A 24,157-nucleotide genomic window follows, 5' to 3' on the forward strand; every position below is an offset into this window, starting at 1 on the left:
GGGGGCATTTCTTAGTTAATGGTTCTATTGTTATGGGTGTTAGTCAGAATTTCCCCATTAAGTGAGTGCCTCTTTAATATTGCTTCTCATTCCAAGCAGGTATTTATTGGTAGAGCAAGGGTTAAAGAATAATCTACTATTTGAGTTTTTTCCAAATAGGTGATATAATTTTAATACTGAATTTAAACTTTAAAAAGATGTAGTTGGAACCTTCACTGATTTTTGGTATATCTGTATTGAGACTCTGCTTTTGACTTCTGGTACTACAGTGATTCCAATATAGCTATTTACTCTTTGAGGATATGGCCTCCCTACTAATAACCCCTCCATTTCCCCACCCCAGTATTCTTCTCTTAACAACCAGTAATTACTACTATAGAACCATTGTTTTAAAAGTTGATAAGATGGTTTTGCCATGCATGAGAGCCAGCGTGGTGTAGTGGTTAAGAGTAGAACTGGATTTGTTTCCCCACTCCTACACACGAAGCCAACTGGGTGATCTTGGGCAAGTCATGCTCTCTCAGCCTCACCTACCTCACAGGGTGTCTGTTGTGGGGAGGAGAAGGGAAGGTGATTGTAAGCCGGTTTGATTCTGCCTTAAGTGGTAGAGAAAGTCGGCATATAAAAACCAACTCTTCTTCTTCTTCTTCGTCATGGAGCTACAGAACCTTTCAATGTCTGTTAACCTTTTTTTCTCATTTTTAAAGGAAAAATTGATGCATCAGAGGTTGTTCAGTCCCTTAAGATTCTGGGTATAGACATTTCAATTCACCACGCAGAGAAGATTCTACAAAGGTCAGCAAGTATTATTTCTAGTATGAAACAGTGCCAAAGTAGCTATGGTGTGCCTGTTGGATGTAAGGAGATCTGTCTGTCCATTGGAATAAGGCAGCACTGATTCTCGCTTCTGGATAGCAGTGTGTGTGAACAAGATCTTTGGGTAAGCTAAGTATGAGCCACCAGTGTGATGCAGCAGCAAAAAAGGCCAGTGTGGTCTTGGGGTGTATCAACAGAGGTATAACATCCAAATCACAAGATGTCACAGCCTTCATGTACACCACTTTGGACAGGCAGCACCTGGAGTACTGTGCGCAGTTCTGGAAGCCTCACTTCAAAAAGGATGTGGGCAGAATGGAGTGGAAGCACAGGAGAGCAACAAGAATGATCAGGGCACAATGGAATACCAGAAGCTTCGCTGTTTCCCTGAGGGGCACATGGACCATCCCTTGGCCCTTACTATATAAATAGGATAGGGGGATAGTACAAAGCAAAATTAACTAGGCTGCTTCTCAGTTGTGTGTTCTCACACAAAAAGAAGCACATGGTGGAATGTGCATCCAGTCATCATCATCATCCCTTCTGCTCCTGGTATTGAAAGTTTGGGAATTGCTTTTGAATGGGCAATATTTATTAATTCTTGGCATAAAAGTGATAAATATAAAAAAATCATAACTATTGGTTGGAAAATTCTTTGTTTTCTTGTACTGCATCTATGGAGTGTCTGCAATACATTACAATTGTATATATTAGAATATGTAAAATAACATTAGCTTGGTGTTTTATTAGGTATAGAGTGTTTTGTACTTGCAGGGCTAGTAATGAAAAAATCCCTGCTTGCTTTGTATGGAATGCTTATTAAACTTTCAAATTTTAGATGAATATCCATTTCATGTGCCATAAATGAAGCATTCATGTATTGAACTGTGTACCTTCAGGCTGATTTTATTTTTTCTTACTATAGAATTGCATTGTCATTTGACTGCTAACTGCTGGCAACTTTGGGGACATCCAGACCAGCACTCTTGTCATGTGTCATCTCTTTTTGGTCTCTTTCTGAGTTAGAACATTTTCATGTTTAGCTCCCATGTGCAGTGGCGGACTGGCCAGGGTGTCAGCTTGCCCGATGGCAAGTGGGCCCTGTGTACCCCGATGAAGTGGGTCCCCTTAAACATTAGACAATATGTTTAAAATGTTAATGACCTTTTAGTAGTTTGAAAATATAATAGATTTATTTAACATTATTTATTCAAAAAATTTTAAAATTAAAAATTTAATTATAACATTCTGTATTTACATTTAGTATCTACTATATACTGCCAGTAATATGTACAATATATGTACACTGTAATTACTAAAAATATACATTTATTTCGCAAAAAAAATAATTGTACCTTTCCCCCACTTATGTATTTTTTGAAAATTTTATTTATTTCTTATAAAAATTAAATGATAGCCTTATAGTTGTGGGTGGGCCCCCTTTGTCTCCCGGCAACCAATATTTTTAGACCCAGTCCACCACTGCCCATGTGAACATTCCAGTGCTGTGAACTACACTTTTTGTTTTGTTTTTTAAAAATGCTGACTTGCACCCATTGTAAGTTTGCTGAAAGTAAAGGGAAGAGGAATTGTATGATGGATTTATGGACTAACTGAGCTCCTGCAATCTATGCTTGATACTATTACCAACATGTCTATTAAAAACAAATAAGGAAAAGATGCTCCCACAGTGGCCTCTGCAGGCATAACATTTAACTGTGTTTAAGTATGAAAACAGAGCCAGCGTGGTGTAATGGTTAAGGGCGGCAGACTCTAATCCAGAGAACTGGGTCTGATTCCCCACTCCTCCTCATGAAGCCTGCTGGGTGACCTTGCGCCAGGCACAATTCTCTCTGAACTCTTTCAGCCAACGTGGAGGCAGGCAATGGCAAACCACCTCTGAATGGCAAACCACCTCTGAACCTCTCTTGCCATAAAAACTCTATGGAGTTGCCATACATCAGCTGTGACTTATCACCACCAAATATGAAAAACCAAAACCAGGGTGAAGGGTGAGCTCCAAACTGGGATGTAAATCCATGACTTAAAGTGGGTTTGCAAACCACACTTCAGGTTGGATCCAGTGAAAAATTTCTGCTGACGGAGGGGGGCAGGTTTTAGCCAAATCTCATTCCCTTGTTGTCTGTGTCCCCCCGCCCCCCCAGGAACACCATTTTGGGAGTTTTGGGGGGCTGCAGCAGGAGGGAGAGGTGGTAAAATCCCACGTTGCAGGTGGAAATTCCTTTGGTCAGTAGAGACCCTTTGTCTTAACCATAGTTAAGTGTTGAATCTGCACCGACAACCCAAGGCAGTTTCTGTTCCTTCCCAGCTTCTCTGATCACAAAGTAACAAGTGCATCTTGGGGCTGTCACTTAATGCATATTCTCTGTGGGCATGGCTTATGTTCATAAACTGTTGGTTTCTGTAATGCCATCAGTGTACATGGAGCTTTACAGAGTGCAAAAAGACAGATCCAAAGAATCATAGAATCATAGCGTTGGAGATGACCACCAGGGTCATCTAGAACTTGCAATCAAAAATTTGGCATTAGGAAGCCAACAGAGGGAGTGGAGGAAGGGTAAAGCTGGGATAAGCAGAAGAATATATGTTAATTCCAGTGACACATACTTAGGTTTAGAGCCAAACTACACGTTTTGACGGACATGTGTCCAACTTGTGCCTGCCAATTCCATTTTAGAGGAAAATTTAGCCATTTAAAATTGCTGTGAGGACTGGATCCTGATCGGGCCTGCAGAGCAGCGGCAACATGTGATCTTGTGTTCCCCCTCTGTGCCTTTTAAAGTTCTAGAACAGCATTTTGGCACTTGAAAAGGTGCGCTGGGGGGAGGAGGGACAAGATAACCTGGTTCTGCTGCACAGCAGGTCTAATCAGGATCAGGCCCTCACAGCAATTTTTAAACAGCTAGATTTTCCTCTGAAATTGCATTGACAACTATGGCTTCCACCTGTGTCCTTAGTGAGGAAGAGTGTGTGCATGCGTGCAAGAGCCTTCATGGAAAATGTGGCTTTTGAGGAGGGATGTGAAGGAGGTGGAAACAGTGATATCATACATGTGTTCTGAGTGGACGTTCCAGGCTCAAGGAGGCAGAAAGCAACAAAGAGGTGAATTATTTGAGGCAACAAGAAGCCATTGGATATCTGAAGGTTATAAACTTGGAGGTGTGGTAGTGGAGCACAAATAGTGTGATATCATTGAGTCTGGTCTATGTTTCTTCCCATGGGATCAGTACCTGGTCAGGAAAAATAAAACCTCCATAAAATTTTACCTTGCCAAACTGGATAATCCTTCAGTGTGTTCATGATTCTGTGCAAATAGCTAGATTTCTTGCTCTGCATTAAACTGGATGTGTGATCTGTCTTTGGGGACTAAAGATTAAAATTTTCCTTTGCTCTGGAAAAAAAAGAATAATGATGATTTGCCTTGCAGGTTTTTTGTGAGGCCAAACAAAGAAAAAATGACATTCTTAAGTACTTTGAACATTAAAGTGAATATATAACATCAAGATGCGGAACAAATTTGCCTAATGGGAGCTAAAAATAATGTATGCTCCAAGCTGCATGTAATGCTTTTCATTCATTATTTAAAATAATAAAACTGGTTAGGTGGTGTGTGATACGCAAGTTGTTTTATTTTGAATTTTGTTGTGGATTTTAATTTTTTTAGCATTGATGCTGATGGGACGATGTCAGTGGACTGGAATGAATGGCGTGACCACTTCTTGTTTAATCCAGCTACAGACATTCAGGGAATCATCCGTTACTGGAAACATTCTACTGTGAGTATGGCTGTAGTTTTATTTCAGTCTCTGTGTATTTAAATGTGATCCTCGCTTATGCTGTATTAATAATAAATTTGAATTTGAATTTTGATCCTGTGCAATGAATTTTTAAAATTAAATTTTATTAACTTTATTAATTTTATTAATTTTTAAAATTAAATTTTATTAACATTGCAGACTAAATGTGAATGGCTCATGATGTCCTCCTTGATCAGTTATTTTCAACATCTAGAAATGAATGAGAATTTTTAGCCAAGCTAGAATAGTCATATAAAGCATCTATTCTTTGAAAATAAACCCATAGAAATAACACAGTTCTTTTGATTATACATTTATATATAGCTTGTGCCACAATAGCCAGAGACCTTCAAGTCTGTCAGGCTATGGTAGAAAGTTTGGCTACTTTTTCTTGCGGTGGGACAAGGGAGATTTGGTTGTATCTATCAGGACTCCCAGGTGGAGAAGCCTTTGAGAGGGCTCCAGATTACTTTTGTCCCGGTTGATTGAGAAGCCATGATCTTCCGGCAGTTGCAGAACTAGCTGCTTATGTGAGAAGCTCTGATCCCGGGATAGGACACATATAAGTACCGTATGTCCTGTTAGTGAATTAGAGCCACCATCATCACAAGAACTTCAGATCCAGAATGGCGCGCCAGCCCCCGTTCCTCTTGGGGACCTCGGAAGGCACGGAGTATACACCTAAGAAACGTTGAGATGGAATGACGTGTTCGATAGCCTGACTGCAATGGCAGTGCAAAGAAGCTTGTCTCTTTTGAGAGGTTGGGGAGGGGGGACGAGGTGATCCGGAGGGGTATGGGAGAATTCTGTTAGATATCCTTAATTGACTTAATTGTCCCCAGTGGTCTGCTTGGGCAGCTGTCAAACAGGTGGAGAAGAGGCTCAACTGTCCTCCCACTGGAGGTGGGGTGGTGTCACTGCTTTGCTGGAAAGGAGCTGCTGGCGCATCAGTCTGTCTGGAACTGGGAGTAGTGTGATGTTCTAGAAAAGCGACCTCCCCTGCGAAAGGATCCTCCGGAAAGCACCCATTGACCCCTTCTTTTGTCATAGCGGAATCGGGGGAGAGAGTGGAAGGAGCGAAAGGAATGAGAGGAGTAACCCTTGGGCTCCCTGCGCACGCTTCTGGGCAAGGACATCTTATGCTTAGATTCCATGAGATTGCAAAAGCAGCTGCATTTCCCACATAAAGTTACCATAGTGGGGAGCAAGTTCCTTATTTTACCACCTGAAACCAGCTGCCCTATGGAAAATGTCCCTTTAAGAGTACCACACGAAATGCCCCATTCACATATTACAAAGGTTACAGTTGCTCTATGTGGACTTGTGACAGATGTGTTCTGGGAATTCCCCACTGAAGACTTAATTCCTGGGGATATGCAAGTCTGATTTGAATCAGGACCTTGGTGCATGGGGAAAAGGGGCTTAAGCCTTCACATACCCCTATGCCATTTTCCCCATTTGAAGACACTGGGGTGCTGCTACTTATCTGTTGTTGAAATTTACATGTACTGATGCCAATATACAGCTTTCCCTAAGGGAACAAATAGCAGTTCCCTGGGGCTGTTTCAGATTGGGAAAGTGGTACAGAAGGAGAGGCTTAAATCCCTTGCCCGTGAATGCATTGGTCCCATTCCACTGGGTCTGTGCATGCCTGGGAATTCCATTTCAAGTAGCGAACTTCCAGTACATATCTGACTGAAAGTCCTCATGGCAGCCTCAAGGAGTTTGCAATATGTGTGTCCTCCTTGAACATGGGAACCTAAGAAGACACCTGCTTTTAGAAATCCCCTTGCTTAGAACAGTTTTGGAAGGTTGCTTTCCTCATAGGGCTGCTTTTGGATTTTGGTTGGGTTAGGAAGAGGAAACTAGCTTCCTTTTCCCAGGAGAAGCAGTCCCATGACAAAATATCTTTTTAAATCTTCGTAGCTGTTTTCCTAAACCCTGATATTCAGGTCAGCAGTCCTAAAGGGAAATTCCCCTCACAAAGGTGACGAGAATAAAGCTCCTAACTATTTCCCATCTCCCAAAACAACATTAATAAAGGGTTGTTTCTTTGCCCTTTAACAAAGCTACATTGATGAATGAGATCTGAGAAGGCTGTTCTGTCCTAACCCTGCGCATACTTAAAGGGAGTCACCTTAATTAAGCGGAGTTCAAAGTTCTCTGAAATTCCTCAGCATTTTGTTGCGGGTCCCTACTTGCCACCACATCAATAGTTGTAGCTGGCATCCATGTCTTTTAGGAAGGCAGCAAAACCAGGTCACCCACAGAACAGATCACATCCTGAACTCCATGTATGCAGCGAAATATGGGTTTGAAAATAACTACAAGAAAAAGATCTCCTCCCTGCCCAGGGGCCTGACAAGGACCAAATGTGCTCCAAGAGCAACGGAATATTGTTAGCAGTTGAGAGTCAGTTGGGTGCTCAATCCCCTGAGAGTGCTTAGGTTCCTAGCAGACGAGGCTTTGGGATAGGGAGCATGGGTTGTCTGTCCCTCCTCGTGATTCCTCCAGGGTTCCCAGCTTGTAAACAGACCAGCATCTCTGCAGATCCCTAAGGCAGCGAAACAGGGTCAGCCCCAACCATGGGAGAGATTTCTGCTTACCCAGAGAATCACAAGGTATGCACAAAAATATGGGGTTTCAAAATAAACCCCGGAAAGGGAAACCTCCCCTCCCCAACAAAGCTGAAACAGGCCTGTACCTGCATGCTGTTATCTAATCCTAGCATCATGAGGGCAAGAGCACAGGCCCTTGTTAGCCTCTTTACCGTTAGGATGAAGGGAAGCAAGCAGCTTGCCGTTTGCTTCTTTTCACCTAGAAATCCTCTTGTAAGCGGTGGGCACCATCATGTGTCTCGCTACGCCTGCTCCTCATTCAAATCCTTTGACGTTCAGAAAGGGCTGCGCCTTCACAGCTTTAATGATTCTTTGGGTGGGGGTCTGGGATTGAAGGAAGCTCCTAATAAATTCCTCCTTAAAGGCCCATTTGAACTTTGAAGGGGCAACCCATTTAAAGGGTTGTGTATGTTGTGGTAAAAATTGTGAGTTGCTGGTGTATTTATGACTCTCCCCTCAGTTCTCCCTCCCAACCTTGCTAATCATATTGGCTTCAAGGTGGAAGTACTGTATCCACAGTTGTAGAAGCGCTGAGCCATCGACTGAGGGGCTTCTCCTCCTCCTTTGGCCATCTCTCCCTGCCCTTATGAGAAGGGGCTGCTTCTTAACAAGAAGGACATCTAGGGTTCTCCTTTGACTTCTGCCCTGACATGTAGTCTGTTTTGTTAAATGGCTGCTCACTTAACAGCTGAAATAGACTTAAAAATCTTAGTGAGAGGGGAGGCTGAAGTCAAAGCAATTCCATGACAGTGCCCCTCCAATTTCCCCCACCCCAAACCCTATTCTTTGAATGTACTGTCCCCATACAATTTAAGTAGTCCTGTGGTTGGGATTTAGATATGATGAAAGGGAGTTCTGATCTTAATAAATCTATCTTCAAACGGCCATTTGAGGATGGCAGCCCATAGTGGAACAGAAAAAAAACCATTGTCTTAACCTCTCTGCTTAATTATTCATACATCTCCAACTGGTGTATGTGAATTTGCAACCAGTTCACGGCATAATATTATTCGATTTGATACCACACCATTGCCAAAACAGGCATTTTGGAAAATGGACACCTCTGCCAAATGAGGCCACATTTGATGGATATACTTTCTTGGTCAACATGACAAACATTTCATTCCCCCTCACCCAAATGTCATGCTTTCCTTCCAAAGTTAGTATTTCACCACCTCAATGACTTGGCTGTCACATGCTTTCAGTGGCTCATGTTCGTATGTCAGTTTAGTTTCATTGCAGTAAAAGTCTCCCATTCATACAAAATGTCCCCCAGCTCTGTCAGCTTGTATGGAGATAGGAAAGAAAAGAAGGTTCTGTTCTCTTCTGCATGCAGGTATTTTTGAGCTATCAAAACTTTGAGGGGGCAAATAAGCAATTGTCTCAATTGTCTCTAACAACAATGAACACAAGAGTTGGCTTTCAGATTCCTGTGTCAGTAAAATATGTTTTGGAGGTGATTGGGAGTCTTCCTGTGGCAACAGGCTGTGATTCTTTGGGAAGTACTTTCATGCATGGAAAACTAAAGCCGTAGTAAGCAGAATGTTATAGTTTAATAGTTTCTAAAAATTAACGTTTGATTTATGTTTTGAGCTAGCATGCCTTGTGATTCCTCAAGTGATACTTAGCAACTGTACAGCACTTGACAGTTTGAAATCTGACATTTTACAGTGTTTTTAAAGTGCAATCCTAACCAGCGTTACATACATCAGAACCCATTGATTTCATGGGTGTAAGTTTGCTTAGGATTGCACTGTTAAGATAGGCAGTTTACTTACTAACTTCAAGTTAGCAGCGGGTTTCCTGCTCTCTTCTGGCAGGGAAGTGACGCAATGCATGAGTTGTGGTCACTGTAAACTGCCCAATCACATAGAAATCCTTATACAAGTAAAATACTAAGAAACAATACTTACATAATTCAGCTTCTGTTAGAAAAGAGAAAAAGAACTGAAATAATAATGTTGCCAAATAAAATATATTCACTAGCCATTTTATTTATTTTAACCAGCATAATAACAACTCAGTGAAGGTAAAAATACTTTGTGATTCATAATCCCTTAAGGAAGTTGTCCAGAGGTTAATCTAGATAATCCCTACCTAGAGGAAAGGCTAACTGTGCTTTGTCACCATTTGGATTTTTGCTCTCTCTGGAAAGTTTCGTATCTCTCAGTGTAATGTCTTTATTATGGCCATGCTCAAGACGGGAATTTGTCATCGTTTTTAATGATGATGGTGCAGTTTTTGAAATGGGATGTTGTATGTATATGCATTTTAGAGCTTTATAAATTTATCTTGTTTGAATTTTATGACGTAGGGCTTTCTGTTGAAAGACAGTTCAATTGAATAGATATTTATCTCCCCCTCCCTTGTATCTAAACAGGTATTGGACATAGGGGATAGTTTAACTATCCCAGATGAGTTCACAGAAGAGGAGAAAAAGACTGGCCAATGGTGGAGACAACTTTTAGCTGGGGCCGTTGCTGGAGCTGTATCTCGAACAGGCACAGCGCCACTGGACCGACTTAAAGTCATGATGCAGGTGGGTTGTCCCAAAGCTGCTCTAACCCTTGGGTTTTATTTTAGACATACACAGCACAATTATACCTTTTTGAACAGCAGATCCAAGTTACATATCACAAATTGGTTTTGTTTTCAGAAGTTTGCCATACATTTGTGATCTAAGGAATATAACCCACGGGCATGTAAATCTACTGGCTTGGTTCCTAGCTTAGTCAACTCTCTCCCTGCTTCTTCCAAGAGATAAAATTAAATCATGGCATGTCAGAAGCTTTTGAGAGAAGCTCCGTAAGCAAAAAACTTACTTATAGGCATCTGTTTTTAGATAGCCTGATGGTGGTGCTAATTATGAAAATGTGGCATACAAAGAAGCTAGAGGAGTGCAATCTTCTAGCAATACATGAATATCTCCATTAAATGATTGAATAGTTTGAGGCTTAGGCTGTTACCGCACTAGGTATTCCCAGCAATGTATTAAGAGTTTGAAAATATTATAAAAAATACTGTTCGCACTTTCTATGTATTCCCACCGATGTATTAAGAGTTTGAAACTGTTATAAAAAATACTGTTCGTACTTTGTTTGGCCCCTTTAGCTGTGAAGACGTCTTCCAACCATTTTTAGCCGTGGCATCCAAAAACCCTTTTAAAGTGATGTTTTTTATAACATTTCCAAACTCTTGATACATCGCTGGGAATACCTAGTGCGGTAACAGCCTATGGCTTTTGTGATAGAATCCCTCCTCCTTTAACATTTGTATGTTTGACACATCTTACTGCTGTTCTCCAAGAATTTAAATGTAATTGTAATAAGCTATTACTTGGGTTTTTGCTTTGTTTGATTAAAAACTGTTTAATTGGTGTGTTTGCTCATTATAAATAATGGAAAATGAAGGTATTTGGCATTGTGGAGAGTAGTCAGCTCCTGAAAAATCATGCATTGGAATAACATAATATACAGACCGCATGTTAATGATTGTGCCCTGATGCTTTAATGCCAGGATTTTGAAAGTATGGTCATTCCCCTCCCCTCAGTCTTTTTGGTATTTTTACTAATATAATAGAGCTTAGATTACTGCATGCATGTTTAAAATTGTGTGTAGTTCGTTTTGGAATAGGCCAAAGAGTTCACTGGAAAGGGTGTGGTTTGAGGAGAGATTTAAAGGAATTCAGGGAGTTGGGATGAGATAAATGTTGTTGGTTTTTCTTTACCCTCTTTAGAAAAAGGAAGGATGATTACTCTAGAGATATGCATGTTTGTAACAGCTAGGTGAGAGTTAGAAACGTGCTACTTGCAGACTTAACCTAATAATTCCAACACACACACAGCTGATACCGCCATCCCCTCCCCTCATTTCTGTAGTTGTGCCTTAAGATTCGAGCTGTTGACCATTGCAGACTTTGGAATGGTTGTGGCTTTCTTCATGAAGGGCTTGTTGACTTATTCCTGTGTTTTAAACACAGCAATGCTCTGTTGCTAATTATTCTTTCTGGGTACATCCAGTAATTATATTTGATTTTCTCTCTCTGTGATAAAAATAGGTTCACGGCTCCAAGTCAAAAATGAACATAGCAGGTGGCTTGCAGCAGATGGTGAAAGAAGGAGGCGTCCGTTCTCTTTGGAGGGGAAATGGTGTCAACGTTGTTAAAATTGCACCTGAAACAGCTATTAAGTTCTGGGCTTATGAACAGGTAAGATGTTAAACTAAGGCAATTAGACATTAAGTGGAGGGAATCCAGCTGTAAACAAAGAACATGACATAAAATGTGTAAACTTACTTTTCTCAGTTGGACTTGTGCATCTTTTTTTTTAAAGAAAAAAATTGGAAGAGTTTAAATATTACAGAAATGCAACTAAAATTTGCTAAGTGTTGGGAGCTCATAATTTCAGCTTTACTTTCATTTGGATTTTGTATGGTAGCTCATGCAAAGCATACTTTGTAGGCCAGGTCTGCATATCATATACAGGATTCTTCTTAGAGTTCATTGTTCTGTGGCAACATGGGCCCCGCCATGGATTTCAGTGTTATATCTACTTAAGAATCAGCTTTACTAAACCTGTTAAAAGCCTAATCTTCCTTTAAGAGAAAGTATCCTCTTGAGGTAGAACTTTCAGCTCTGTATCTTTTTTCCCCCCACTGCTGTCCTATAAACTTAGAGACTTAAGAAACCTACAGCAGTAGAAGTTTTTTTTAAGTGTTTATATTCTGCTGTTCTTTGAAAAGAGGTCAGGGAAGTACACACAAAATAAGCATGTATAATTGTTGACACAAACTTGTGAGGTAGCTTAGGCTAAGAGAAAGCAACCTACCTGGATTGCACCCAGTGAGCTTTGTGACAGAGAAGGGATTTATATCTAGGCTTTCAGGCCAAAAGTCAGCATTCTGCCAGTTCAGTTCAGATACCTTTATTGGCATATCCAATATTCATCCGAGTACAGTAAAAATGTAACATAACTTATTAAAAAGAAGAGCGAATTGCCATCACACCAACAAAAAAATTAGCCACAATTTCTATGATTTTAGGGTCCTGGTTATTAAGAAGGGTGAGAACCTTTGAACAGTTAGAAAGTCCCTCCATCTGACTCAAACTAGGATTTAAGAGTTTTAATCGTAATCTTTTATACAAGGGGCACCGAAGGAGAACATGTTGTATGGTTTCCGTCTCTTCCATAGAGCAAGGGCACAGTATCGGGAAGGGGGATGCCAGTATAACGGCCGGTTAGTAAGGCTGATGGTAATACATTAAGTCTGGCTAAAGAAAAAGCCCTGCGCACTTCTGGAGTATACAGTTGATATAAATATGTGGCAGTTTCACCAGATTTAGGAAATATTCCGTGGTGAAGAAGTGAGCATGTCTTAGTAGCAGACTCATATAATGAATGGAGCTCATGTTGAAATAATTTGGAGAAGGCCGCAGATTCAGTAAGTAGAAAAAGGGAATCTATAGTGATGCCGGGGGACCTTAGTTTTAGTTCTATATGAGAGATCCAATTCGAGTCGTTAGAGTCTAAGAGGAATTGAAACACATAGCTAGAAGGATTTGAGTGGAACAGAAGGCAAAGCCAATACTTGATAGTAATAAGCCACATTTTAGTTATTATTAGATTCTGTCCACATTCAAGGCAAAGAGCCGCATAGGGAACACATGGTGGTACTCCAAAAAAATTTCTCAAAAAATATGATTGGGGTTGTTCTATGGATTTATCAGATGCTTGGATCCATATAGGGGCACCATAAAGTAATTGTGTCCCTATTTTGACATTAAAGACTTTTAAAGCTGCTGGAATATATTGATTTCCTCTTCCAGAAAAATAAAATTTGGAGATTGCTTTACTGTTTACCTTGGCGGTGTTAATAGCCCTTTTCCTGTGATGAGTCCAGGTAGTGGACTCATCACAGGAAAAGGGCTATTATATTGGTAGTGAACCCCAAGATATTTAAAGAATTTAACCTGTTCCAAGGAGTGATCCCTAATTTTCCACTCGAAAACATTCCAAGATTTGGAGAAGACCATTATTTTGGACTTTCCATGATTTAACTCTAGATGGTTGGCTATACAATAGTCGCAGCAGTGATATAATAAACGTTTAAGACCCACACGGGAAGAAGATAGAAGAACCGCATCACCAGCATACAGTATAAGGGTATATGTACTGATCCTAATCTGGGGCTGTGGCCATCCACTGTGGACAAAAAAGGGGCAAAATCATTTACAAAGAGATTGAAGAGGTGAGGCGCCAATAAACATCCCTGTTTCACCCCTTTATTAAAATGCCTTGCATTTTATACTGTCTTTTAAAAAGCTGTTTTTAAAAAGGAAGTTACATCTTTCACACAGTATAGTTTGTGGGCAGTGAAAGGCATGCAGAAGAAGGGAGAAAATGGCTGAAGGTATGAGGCATTGCAATGTTTGAATGTTCAAAAGAAACTGATTACACCCTGATGTCCAAATTTCTTGGACTGGGCTGCGTGAGTTAGGCTTCTCCCACACACTACCCAGTGCTGCTTTTGAAATACACTGAGGCTAAGGGAAAAGCCAGAAAAGCCAGAGGACCTACAGTGAAACTCTCAGCCATAGCGTGAGCCCAAGTTCTTCCTTGCTTTGCAGGTACAGCGGCAGACACGCATACTAGCTGATCATCTGCTAGTTCAACAATCTTTGCCCTGCTTCAGGAAGGCTTGTGGTGCATGCTTGTTGATTTTTGATTTTGACCGATTCTCAGCTTGAGAGACATGAAAAGAGTGACATTTGATTTACTTTTGTTATCTGTTGAAATTAAATAATCAGAACATTCCTATCTTGCTTCCCCCTTTTATTTCAGAACAAGCAGTCATAATTGAAAGGTGGGGGTTCTAGCTGCATGGCTGAGTAGATACCATCTATGCATTACAACGGCCTCCTGTTTGTTGGGGAATAGTACGAGGGCTTCGCATCAGATGTGCAATGGAGAGTTCTGTGCCCCCTATATATCCCCTGGCTCTTTTCTGTTTGTGGCCAATGCAGGCAGGGAGAAGCAACTTAAGCCTCTCCCCCCTGCTGGTTTTTTGTTTTTGTATTTACAGACTGCCCAACCGAGCTGCTATTGGCTCCATTATGTGTAGCAACACAAGTAATGTGATATTAATAATGAAGCCAACAGCAGCTCCACCAAATGCTTTGCAAAACAGGCCTGCTGACAGTTTGTGGTAGTGTGAAGAAATGACTTTCTTCCTTTCTTTTTGTGCATTTTGAACATGTAGTATAAGAAAATGTTTCTTAATGAAGATGGGAAGGTAGGAACTGTGGAAAGATTTATATCTGGCTCGCTGGCTGGTGCAACTGCTCAGACTTCTATTTATCCCATGGAGGTAAGTGCTGGGGAACCTGCTATGTTCACCGGGGGAAAAAAAAGTCTGGCGTCTTTCTAGTAATCAGATGGGAAGTGTTCTTATCATTGGTTTTAAAGCATTGCTGCATTTTTACAGGTTTTTACTCAGAGTTACTGTGGTGTCCAGGGCAGACATTATGTGCCACTATGATCAGGGTGGTTCTAGGTTTCAGGCAGGGGGGTCTAGACAGAGAGCCGGGCCCCACTTGTCACTACTCTCACACCTGCCCCTACCTTTGCTCACCACCACAGTTTGTGCTCTTGCCACTCGCATGTGTCTGCCTGCCACTGTGCATTTGTCCTGCTCACTGGTGGTGGCACCCCTACCCTACCACTTGCTACCATTCCCATTTCTGCCATCCAAGCTCTCCATTTCTGTGCTTTCTCCCAGCTTACCAGCCCTGCTCATGCCCCTCCCTCCCCGCTTGTCGAGCGTGTCCACAGCAGTAGACCCAGTGGGGAGCTGCGAGCCCAGCAGCTGCCTCGCTTCAGGGGATGTTGATGCTGGCCCAGGCTGTGATTAGTCTTTATTTTAAAACCAGTTGCTATGATGGAGTTATTTATGGAGTTGTTCATCAGTGCTAAAGTATATGCTTTGCATGCAAAAGGTCCTTGCCATTTCTAGTTAAAACTAGGGTCTTTGGGTACCAGTGGTGGGAAATACCTCTGCTTCTGCCTCTGGAGAGCTGCTGCCAATCAAAGTATACAGGTGAACCATTAGTCTGACCCAGTAGGAAACAGCTCATTATATTTTATCTCTGAGAATGGTGGAGAAATAAGCAGCAGTAATCCATTGGTAATAAAGTGAGAGAAGGCAAGGGGGCAAAATAGGACCCAAGAAAAGTCGCTGCAGGCATTTATCTTTCCTGTAGATCTGTACTGGTGTATTATCCCTTTTAAAAATAGTTCCATGGTGATTGGTTCTTGTAGGTTATCCGGGCTGTGTAACCGTGGTCTTGGAATTTTCTTTCCTGACGTTTCGCCAGCAACTGTGGCAGGCATCTTCAGAGTAGTAACACTGAAGGACAGTGTCTCTCAGTGTCAAGGGTGTAGGAAGAGTAATATATAGTCAGAAAGGGGTTGGGTTTGAGCTGAGTATTGTCCTGCAAAAGTATTGTCCTGTAAGTATCAAGATAATGTGCTAATGAGGGTATGGTATGTTAATATGGAACCATTGTATCCTGAAGTGATCTGTTAATGTGTGTAATCCAAAGCTAATCTGTATGGCTATTGTTGAATGTTGTCTTTGTCTGGAGGTTTTTCAGGGCAGGAAGCCAAGCCTTATTCATTCTTAAACTCTCCTCTTTTCTGTTAAAGTTGTGCTGATGTTTATGAATTTCAATGGCTTCTCTGTGCAATCTGACAAAATAGTTGGTAGAATTGTCCAGTCTTTCAGTGTCTTGGAATAAGACCCTGTGTCCTGTTTGTGTCAGTCCATGTTCAGCCACCGCTGATTTCTCAGGTTGGCCAAGTCTGCAGTATCTTTCATGTTCTTTTATCCTTGTTTGTATGCTGCGTTTTGTGGTCCCGATGTAAACTTCTCCACAGCTGCAAGGTATACGATATACTCCTGCAGAGGTGAGGGGGTCTCTTTTGTCTTTTGCTGATCGTAGCATTTGTTGTATTTTCTTGGTGGGTTTAAACACTGTTTGTAGGTTATGTTTTTTCAAAAGTTTCTCCATCCTATCAGTGACTCCTTTAATAAATGGCAAGAATACCTTTCCTATGGGAGACTGTTTTTCTTGAGTTTTCTGATTTTTGTTTGGTTTAATGGCCCTTCTGATTTCATTCTTGGAGTAGCCGTTTGCTAGCAGTGCGTGATTTAGATGATTAGTTTCTTCCTTGAGAAACTGTGGTTCACAGATCCGTCTTGCACGGTCCATTAATGTTTTGATTATTCCTCTTTTCTGTCGGGGGTGGTGGTTGGAGTTTTTGTGTAAGTAGCGATCTGTGTGAGTTGGTTTCCGGTAGACCTTGTGACCTAACTGAAGGTTTGATTTACGGATGACAAGGGTATCAAGAAATGGGAGTTTACCCTCAATTTCCTTTTCCATGGTAAACTGAATGTTTGGATGGATATTATTAAGATGGTTTAGAAAGTCCATTAATTTTTCTTCACCATGGCTCCAAATGGTAAATGTATCATCTACGAACCTGAACCAGACTGTAGGTTTGTAAGGTGCTGATTCTAATGCTGTCTTTTCAAAATATTCCATGTAAAAGTTTGCTATTACTGGACTGAGTGGACTTCCCATAGCTACTCCATCAATCTGTTCATAAAATTCTTGATCCCATAGGAAATAACTTGTTGTCAAACAATGGTGAAATAAGGCAAAAGACAAAAGAGACCCCCTCACCTCTGCAGGAGTATATCGTATACCTTGCAGCTGTGGAGAAGTTTACATCGGGACCACAAAACGCAGCATACAAACAAGGATAAAAGAACATGAAAGATACTGCAGACTTGGCCAACCTGAGAAATCAGCGGTGGCTGAACATGGACTGACACAAACAGGACACAGGGTCTTATTCCAAGACACTGAAAGACTGGACAATTCTACCAACTATTTTGTCAGATTGCACAGAGAAGCCATTGAAATTCATAAACATCAGCACAACTTTAACAGAAAAGAGGAGAGTTTAAGAATGAATAAGGCTTGGCTTCCTGCCCTGAAAAACCTCCAGACAAAGACAACATTCAACAATAGCCATACAGATTAGCTTTGGATTACACACATTAACAGATCACTTCAGGATACAATGGTTCCATATTAACATACCATACCCTCATTAGCACATTATCTTGATACTTACAGGACAATACTTTTGCAGGACAATACTCAGCTCAAACCCAACCCCTTTCTGACTATATATTACTCTTCCTACACCCTTGACACTGAGAGACACTGTCCTTCAGTGTTACTACTCTGAAGATGCCTGCCACAGTTGCTGGCGAAACGTCAGGAAAGAAAATTCCAAGACCACGGTTACACAGCCCGGATAACCTACAAGAACCAATGAACTCTGACCGTGAAAGCCTTCGACAATAGTTCCATGGTGAATTTGTTTTTTATTTTGTGGTATTCAGAAATCTTTGAGAAAGAAGCAATATTTCACTAGCCTATTTTAAATGAAACTGCACAGTCTTCATCATTAGATACCTAACAAGGCAGATTTGATTATTTGCATCCAGGCTTCTGAAATATGAGGCAGTCCTCTCTCTGGGGAGGATGGGAAGCAGCTTGAGAGTGGCAAGTATTCCCTTTCAGAATCTGTGTTGTTCTACAGAGTCCAGCTAGGACTGTCACTTTGGTGTTAATCTGCTGCTTTTTATACAGTTAAAGTAATCCCTGAAAATGTCTAATTCTGTCCCCCTTCTATAAGGGCCTTTGGGGTGGGGGAGGCTATGAACTATATTTTGTTCTGACTTATTTCCATCCTGCCTCATCATGGTGGTGGCATTCTTGAAACTAGCATCACAATAGCCTTAAAATATGAGAGTGGGAGAGAGATTGCAATATTTGATAAGCATCCACAGAATCACAAAGTTTGGGCCTGATATGCTAAACAGTGTATCTCTTCTCTTCTGGAGCATCATGATGGGATATAAGGAACCTTTTGTCTGATACTGTTGCAGTGCAATCCTGTGCATGTCTGCTTAGAAACAAGCCCCACTGTATTCAGTGGTGTTTACTCCAAGAATTGCAATGCAATTCTAGCAGAGTTGCACCTTTCTAAGTCCACTGATGTTAATGGACTTAGAAGGGTGTAACTCTGCTTGGGATTGCAAGGTGCACCGACTTACCACAGAGCTCACATAGAGTGGTACTCCTCTATGCTGGGTCACTGTATCGACTACCTGTCTGCTGTACTATATGCAGATTTTTCCCAGGCGTACACTTGATTACCCTGACATTGTTTTCAGCAATCTAGGGTAATATGGGACTGGTCTCACCATTGTACTACCAATGTTTAATGTGGCCATCTTGCAAAAGAACTGTTTGTCATCTGTGTGGAATGCCAGATGAAAGCTAACTATGAATGGTAATCAAATGGCTGCTGGCATGGTGTGAGTTGTGTATGTCTGCCCCACATTCCCCTGTTCCAATGCCTCACCTGGACACCTTTTGCAGACCTTCTGACTTTTTGTTAACAACCAAAGTTTTCAGAGATATATGGGGTAGAGCAGAATTTTAATGGGAACATTTGAGTAGAAACATAATTTATTCAAATATTTTCTCAACCTTTAGGTACTAAAGACCAGATTGGCTGTGGGCAAAACAGGACAATATGCTGGCATGTTCGACTGTGCTAAGAAGATTTTAAGGAGGGAAGGTGTGAAGGCTTTTTACAAAGGTTATATTCCCAACATTTTGGGCATTATTCCCTATGCTGGCATAGACCTTGCTGTTTATGAGGTGAGTTGAGTTTGCTGGCAGCAGCATTGCTAGTAAAAAGGATGCTGTGGTTTAGCTGACAGACTGTTAAACGTGGGTTGCTTGCATACTAACCATTGTTGTCTGAAATTGCCATAGTTCATCCTGGCTTTGGCGCCAGCATCAGAGTGTCCTGGCTTTGGCTCCAGACTTCAGTTTGAGTGCACCCCTGCTAACTTGAACCAGAGTCTCTCTGTTAATCTCATTTGTATCCTGCCTTTCATCTAAGGAGCTCATACCATCATTTTCATTTCAACAACCCTGGGAAGTAGGTTAAACAGAGAGACAATGGCTTGATCAAGGGCCTCTAGTGAACATCATGGCTAAGAGGGAATTTGGATCTGGCTTTTCCACATCCATTTTAGAAACAGACGACCCTGAGGATCTGCAAGGCACATATGCCATGATTTGTCACTATGTCTGAAGTCATTTAAATGACTGCTGCATCAGTGCAGAATCTGAGTGATATTGTGTTGACATTGCAGGCAGATGGTGATATGAGCTGCTGTAGTACAGGATAGTTGCTAAAAGTGTGACCTGTGTATGGAAATTACTGGTTGAAGTCTCGCCTCAGTAATTTTATTAGGAAGCCTTGACCAAACCCCAGAACACGTGCATGTAATATCTTTTATTAGGACCAACCAGATGACGCATAACAGTGTATGAGCTTTTGAGTTTGCCAGGTTGGATGCTACAAAAAGAAAACGTAAATAGAGTTTTGGGAATGGAAAATGCCTCAGGACCTGTTATTAGGTCCTGGTCAAGCCTGCATTCTGTGTTAGATGCAGAGGTGATTCAAATGGTGATTCAAGTGACACCCAGCTGTTTGGGGTAAGCCACAGTTTTCTGGCTTGACTCTCCAGACTGTAAAACAGAGTTATTTTAAGAGTTACCAAGATTACGTTTGCAAAGGAATCTTATAGCAAGTTAAAGAGTAACTGATTTATTGTAGCACATTAGAAGATTAAAAAAGAATTGTGAAAGGCATGGCTTAAAGGTTGTAAAATCCAAGACTTATAACTGATAACACTTCTGTACAAAACTCAAATATAGAAGATAAGTAGTGACTGTTCATAACAGCTACATTTGATGATATAAGCGTCTACCCAGTTATGTTAGCCACTGCAGGTATTGAATTATTTAAGAAAGGTTGTTAGCGAGCAGGAGAGTTGTGTCAAGGTATATACCTGCAAGTCGCAGTCTAGGCTCCAGAGTAATAAGGTGTCATATCTATGAAAGATCTAAATGATACAGTAACATATATTGATCAATTTTGACTCATCCATTCTCTTCTGAGGCTAGGGCATCTTGAAGCTGTGGGTGTTTACCGATGCTCTCCGGGGAGGCAGGACCAAATGTTATTGGTTGTCTCCTCAAGGCGGGAAACAGCCCCGGGCTTCCACTTTCCGTCCTGCCTTGGAGGGGAGAGCAGGTCTCTACTCAGCTCTGTGAGAAGAGCTATTTCTATAGTCTGTTTGTTTTCTATTCTTCTTCTCCTTTATACTATTAGGCTTTGCTTCCTCAGCTTCTAATTCCCTCCCTCAATATCTCTCTATTTCCCTTTCTTATTCCCCCCCCCTGTTGTTTTCGGCGACCAACATGGCGGAGGGAAATCAGGCTAGGGAGGACGATCTCCTCTCGCTGGGAGACTGCGAGAGCGGGCTGGTCCAATCCGCCCTGGTTACCGTGGAAGCTCCCAATGGCCGGTCCCGCGGTCCATTAGAGAGCCCTAGCCCGCAAGACCTCTATAAGACGGGCGAGGAGGCGACGACTTCGACCGGCAAGGGTAAAAAACCGCGAAAGGGGGGGGTAGCTGCGCCGCCGCTGGTGGGCGCGAAAAAGAAAAGACGCTCCCTTAAACCATCCAGCAACAAGGGAAATGGCAGTAAAGGGAAAGTAAGACTCACTGCTTCGGCAGTCCCCTTACCCGCGTCTCCTCCTCCACAGAGCAGTCTGTCGGTTCTGCAGCCCCCGACAAGCTTTATTGCTGAGCCCCCCCTGCCTGCCCAGTCGGCTATAGGGAGCGGCCGATCCGCGACGGCGGCCATTTTAAGCCCCACTTTCCCGCTTCAACAGGGCTTTGCTAATCCAACACCGGCGGCCATTTTAAACCCCATTCTCCCGACCCAGCAGGGAGTTGGGAACCCGGTCACGTTGGAGCAAGTTTCTATGATGTTTAATTCTGCTCTAGACAGGCAGTGGCAACTTATGCAGGCTATGATGCCTTGCTTACAATTCCCTAATGCTGGACAACAGTTGAACCCTGCTACCATATCTGACTCTAATCAAACCACTAATTTGGGGGAGGGAATTAGTCTTTCGCAAGCAGCTCCCAAGCCCTGGCCCACTAAGGCTGCCATGAAGTCAACTGGGTTTTCTGAGTCACGACAGGACCCTTCATCATCCCCAGTAGATTCAGATGATGAGGGATCTGAGGAGGGGGAGATAGATACCGACGAGGAAATTTCTGTTAATGAGGAACAGCAACCCAGGCTGTTTTCTTCTGATGATTTTCAGGAACTACTAGCTAGAGCCCTAGTGGCTCTCGATCTTAATGAAGAGGCAGAGTTACCTGAGGAACCTCAGCCTAAGTTAAAAAGAGGAGTGAAGGAATGTTTTCCTAGGTCCCAAGCTCAAAACAATTTAGTGCCCTTTCCTGAATTCTTTCAGAAGGCGGTTAAGTCAGAATGGAATAATCCAACAGCTAACAGGCAGTTCCCAGCTAGCCTACGCAAGCTGTACAAATTGGCTCCTCATGCCATGGACCTTTTAAAAGTTCCGGTAGTTGAAGCTCCAATTGTGGATGTTCATAACCCTAGCCTAGTTTCTGAGGATGGGGCAGGATCTATTAGAGATCATTTAGATAAAAAAACTGAGTTTCTCACACGCAAAGCTCATGAGGCTGCCGCACTATCTATCCAGGCTAGCGCTACCACATCTATTTTTGCTAGAGCCTCCATTATCTGGATGAGAAAGCTCATACAGCTAATTCCACAGGACAACCATAGGGTTGCTGTCGGATTGGATAGAGTTTTTCAGGCAATTTCTCTCATGGCAGATGCCTCACTGGACTCAATGTCTTTTTCTGCCAGATCCATTGCCTCTCTGTCTGCAGTCAGGAGAGCCTTATGGCTCAGGCCATGGCAGGCTAACTTCAGGTCCAAAACCATTTTAATGGGCTACCCATTGCAGGGAGGTCGTTTATTTGGGGACAAGTTAGACAGCATCCTCGTTGAAAACAGGGATAAGAAGAAGGCACTTCCTAAACAGATTGGGAAGGACAACAGGGGTCATTCATACCCTTCCTTTCGTCCCTATCGGCCAACACCTAGATATCGATCTGAATATAGAAGAGGCTCTTGGTCTAACAGAGGTTCTTTTCGTAGAGGAGGCAAATTTCAAAAACAAGGTCAATTTAGGCCGGAAAAAGGGGACAAGTTCTCCAAAACCTCCTCCCAATGACGTCAAGGTCTTACAGGTGGGGGGGAGGCTACAACATTTTTTGACAAGATGGAAAGCCTCAAACCCAGACAACTGGGTTCTAAAAATCATCTCTACAGGGTACCTTATAGAATTTTCAAGGATTCCCCCGGATCGCTTCATTCATTCCCCCCTATCGTTAAAAAGGGAAAAATACTTAAGAACCATGCGAGCCATACAGCACCTCTACAACATAAAAGCAATAGAGCAGGTACCAACACAGGAGGCCGGTTTGGGAGTGTACTCAATATTCTTCACTGTCCCAAAGCGCAACGGAGACTGGAGGGCTATTCTAAATCTAAAATACATCAACAAAAGAATAGTCCCAAAATGTTTTCGCATGGAAACCCTCCGTTCTACTGTGGAATCTCTCACGCCTCACACATATATGACATCCGTAGATCTGACAGAGGCTTATCTGCACATCCCAATCGACCCAATTCACAGGAGATTCCTCTGTTTCACGCATGCAGACAAACACTACCAATTTAGGGCCCTCCCTTTCGGACTGACCTCCGCACCACGCATTTTCACCAAGGTGCTGGTCACTGTCATAGCCACCTTGAGACTAGAGGGAGTCCAGGTGCATCCGTACCTGGACGACATTCTCATTTGTGCAAATTCATACCAGCAATCCTTACATCAGACACAGAGGGTTGTTCAGGTCCTAGAGGAACATGGCTATCTTGTAAACAAAGCCAAGAGCTCTCTGGTTCCTTCCAAGACTATGTTACACCTAGGGGTAATCATAGATTCATCAGCAAATTCCCTCACACTATCACAGGAGAGAATGCACAAAATTTCCAGGGCGGCCAGAACCATCTCCAGAAACAAATCAGCTCGTCTCATGACTCTGGCCAAGCTGATGGGTCTCATGGTCTCTTGTATCGGTATAGTGCCATGGGCCCGCTTTCATTCCAGGCCCCTACAATGGCTGCTGCGTCCGTACCAGAAGGAAATCACTCACAAGTTAGACAGGCCGATTCTAATTTCTCCAAAGGTGAAGCTGAGTCTAACCTGGTGGTCCTGCACAAACAACCTTTGTCAACCCACGCAGTACCTACACAAGGAACCTCTCCAGATCTTCACAGACGCATGTCTGGAGGGTTGGGGAGCCACCCTACAGGGCCTCACTGCACAGGGTCGCTGGTCTGCCCAAGACAGGAGATCTCATATCAACTTACTAGAAATCAGGGCAGTCAAGCTAGCATTGTTCCACTTCAATGCAGCTATTCTAGGTCAACACATTCTAATCAGAACGGACAATGTAGCCACGAAGGCTCATTTGAACAAGCAGGGAGGGTCAAAATCATCGACCCTTCACAAGGAAACGGAACAGATCTTCCAATGGGCCCAGACCAATGTCAAATCCATTCGGGCAGAACACATAAAAGGGACATTAAATATACAAGCAGACTGGTTAAGCCAACAGACATTACAGGAGGGCGAGTGGTCTCTTTCTCAGGGAACCTTCAGAGTCATCTGTTCTAGGTTCGGGATTCCAGTGATGGACCTTTTTGCCTCGGCAACCAACAACAAACTACCGAGGTTCGGCTCCAGGTTCTTCCATCCGAGAGCGGAGATAGTCGACTCATTGATGAGCC

General features: G+C 42.4%; 1 protein-coding gene across 1 annotated transcript in view; it reads left to right on the plus strand.

The window, feature by feature from the left end:
- The window catches only part of SLC25A24 (solute carrier family 25 member 24), a 36,839-nt gene that overhangs the window by 7,470 nt on the left and 5,212 nt on the right, over window positions 1-24,157 (plus strand). The window contains exons 3-8 of the mRNA XM_056844270.1: window positions 708-795; window positions 4,502-4,613; window positions 9,633-9,791; window positions 11,310-11,459; window positions 14,510-14,617; window positions 18,888-19,055. Coding sequence (XP_056700248.1) covers window positions 708-795; window positions 4,502-4,613; window positions 9,633-9,791; window positions 11,310-11,459; window positions 14,510-14,617; window positions 18,888-19,055 — 785 coding nt within the window. The remainder of the gene's footprint in view (window positions 1-707; window positions 796-4,501; window positions 4,614-9,632; window positions 9,792-11,309; window positions 11,460-14,509; window positions 14,618-18,887; window positions 19,056-24,157) is intronic.

The sequence above is a fragment of the Euleptes europaea genome, chromosome 2, assembly GCF_029931775.1.
Source record: "Euleptes europaea isolate rEulEur1 chromosome 2, rEulEur1.hap1, whole genome shotgun sequence".
NCBI lineage: Eukaryota > Metazoa > Chordata > Lepidosauria > Squamata > Sphaerodactylidae > Euleptes > Euleptes europaea.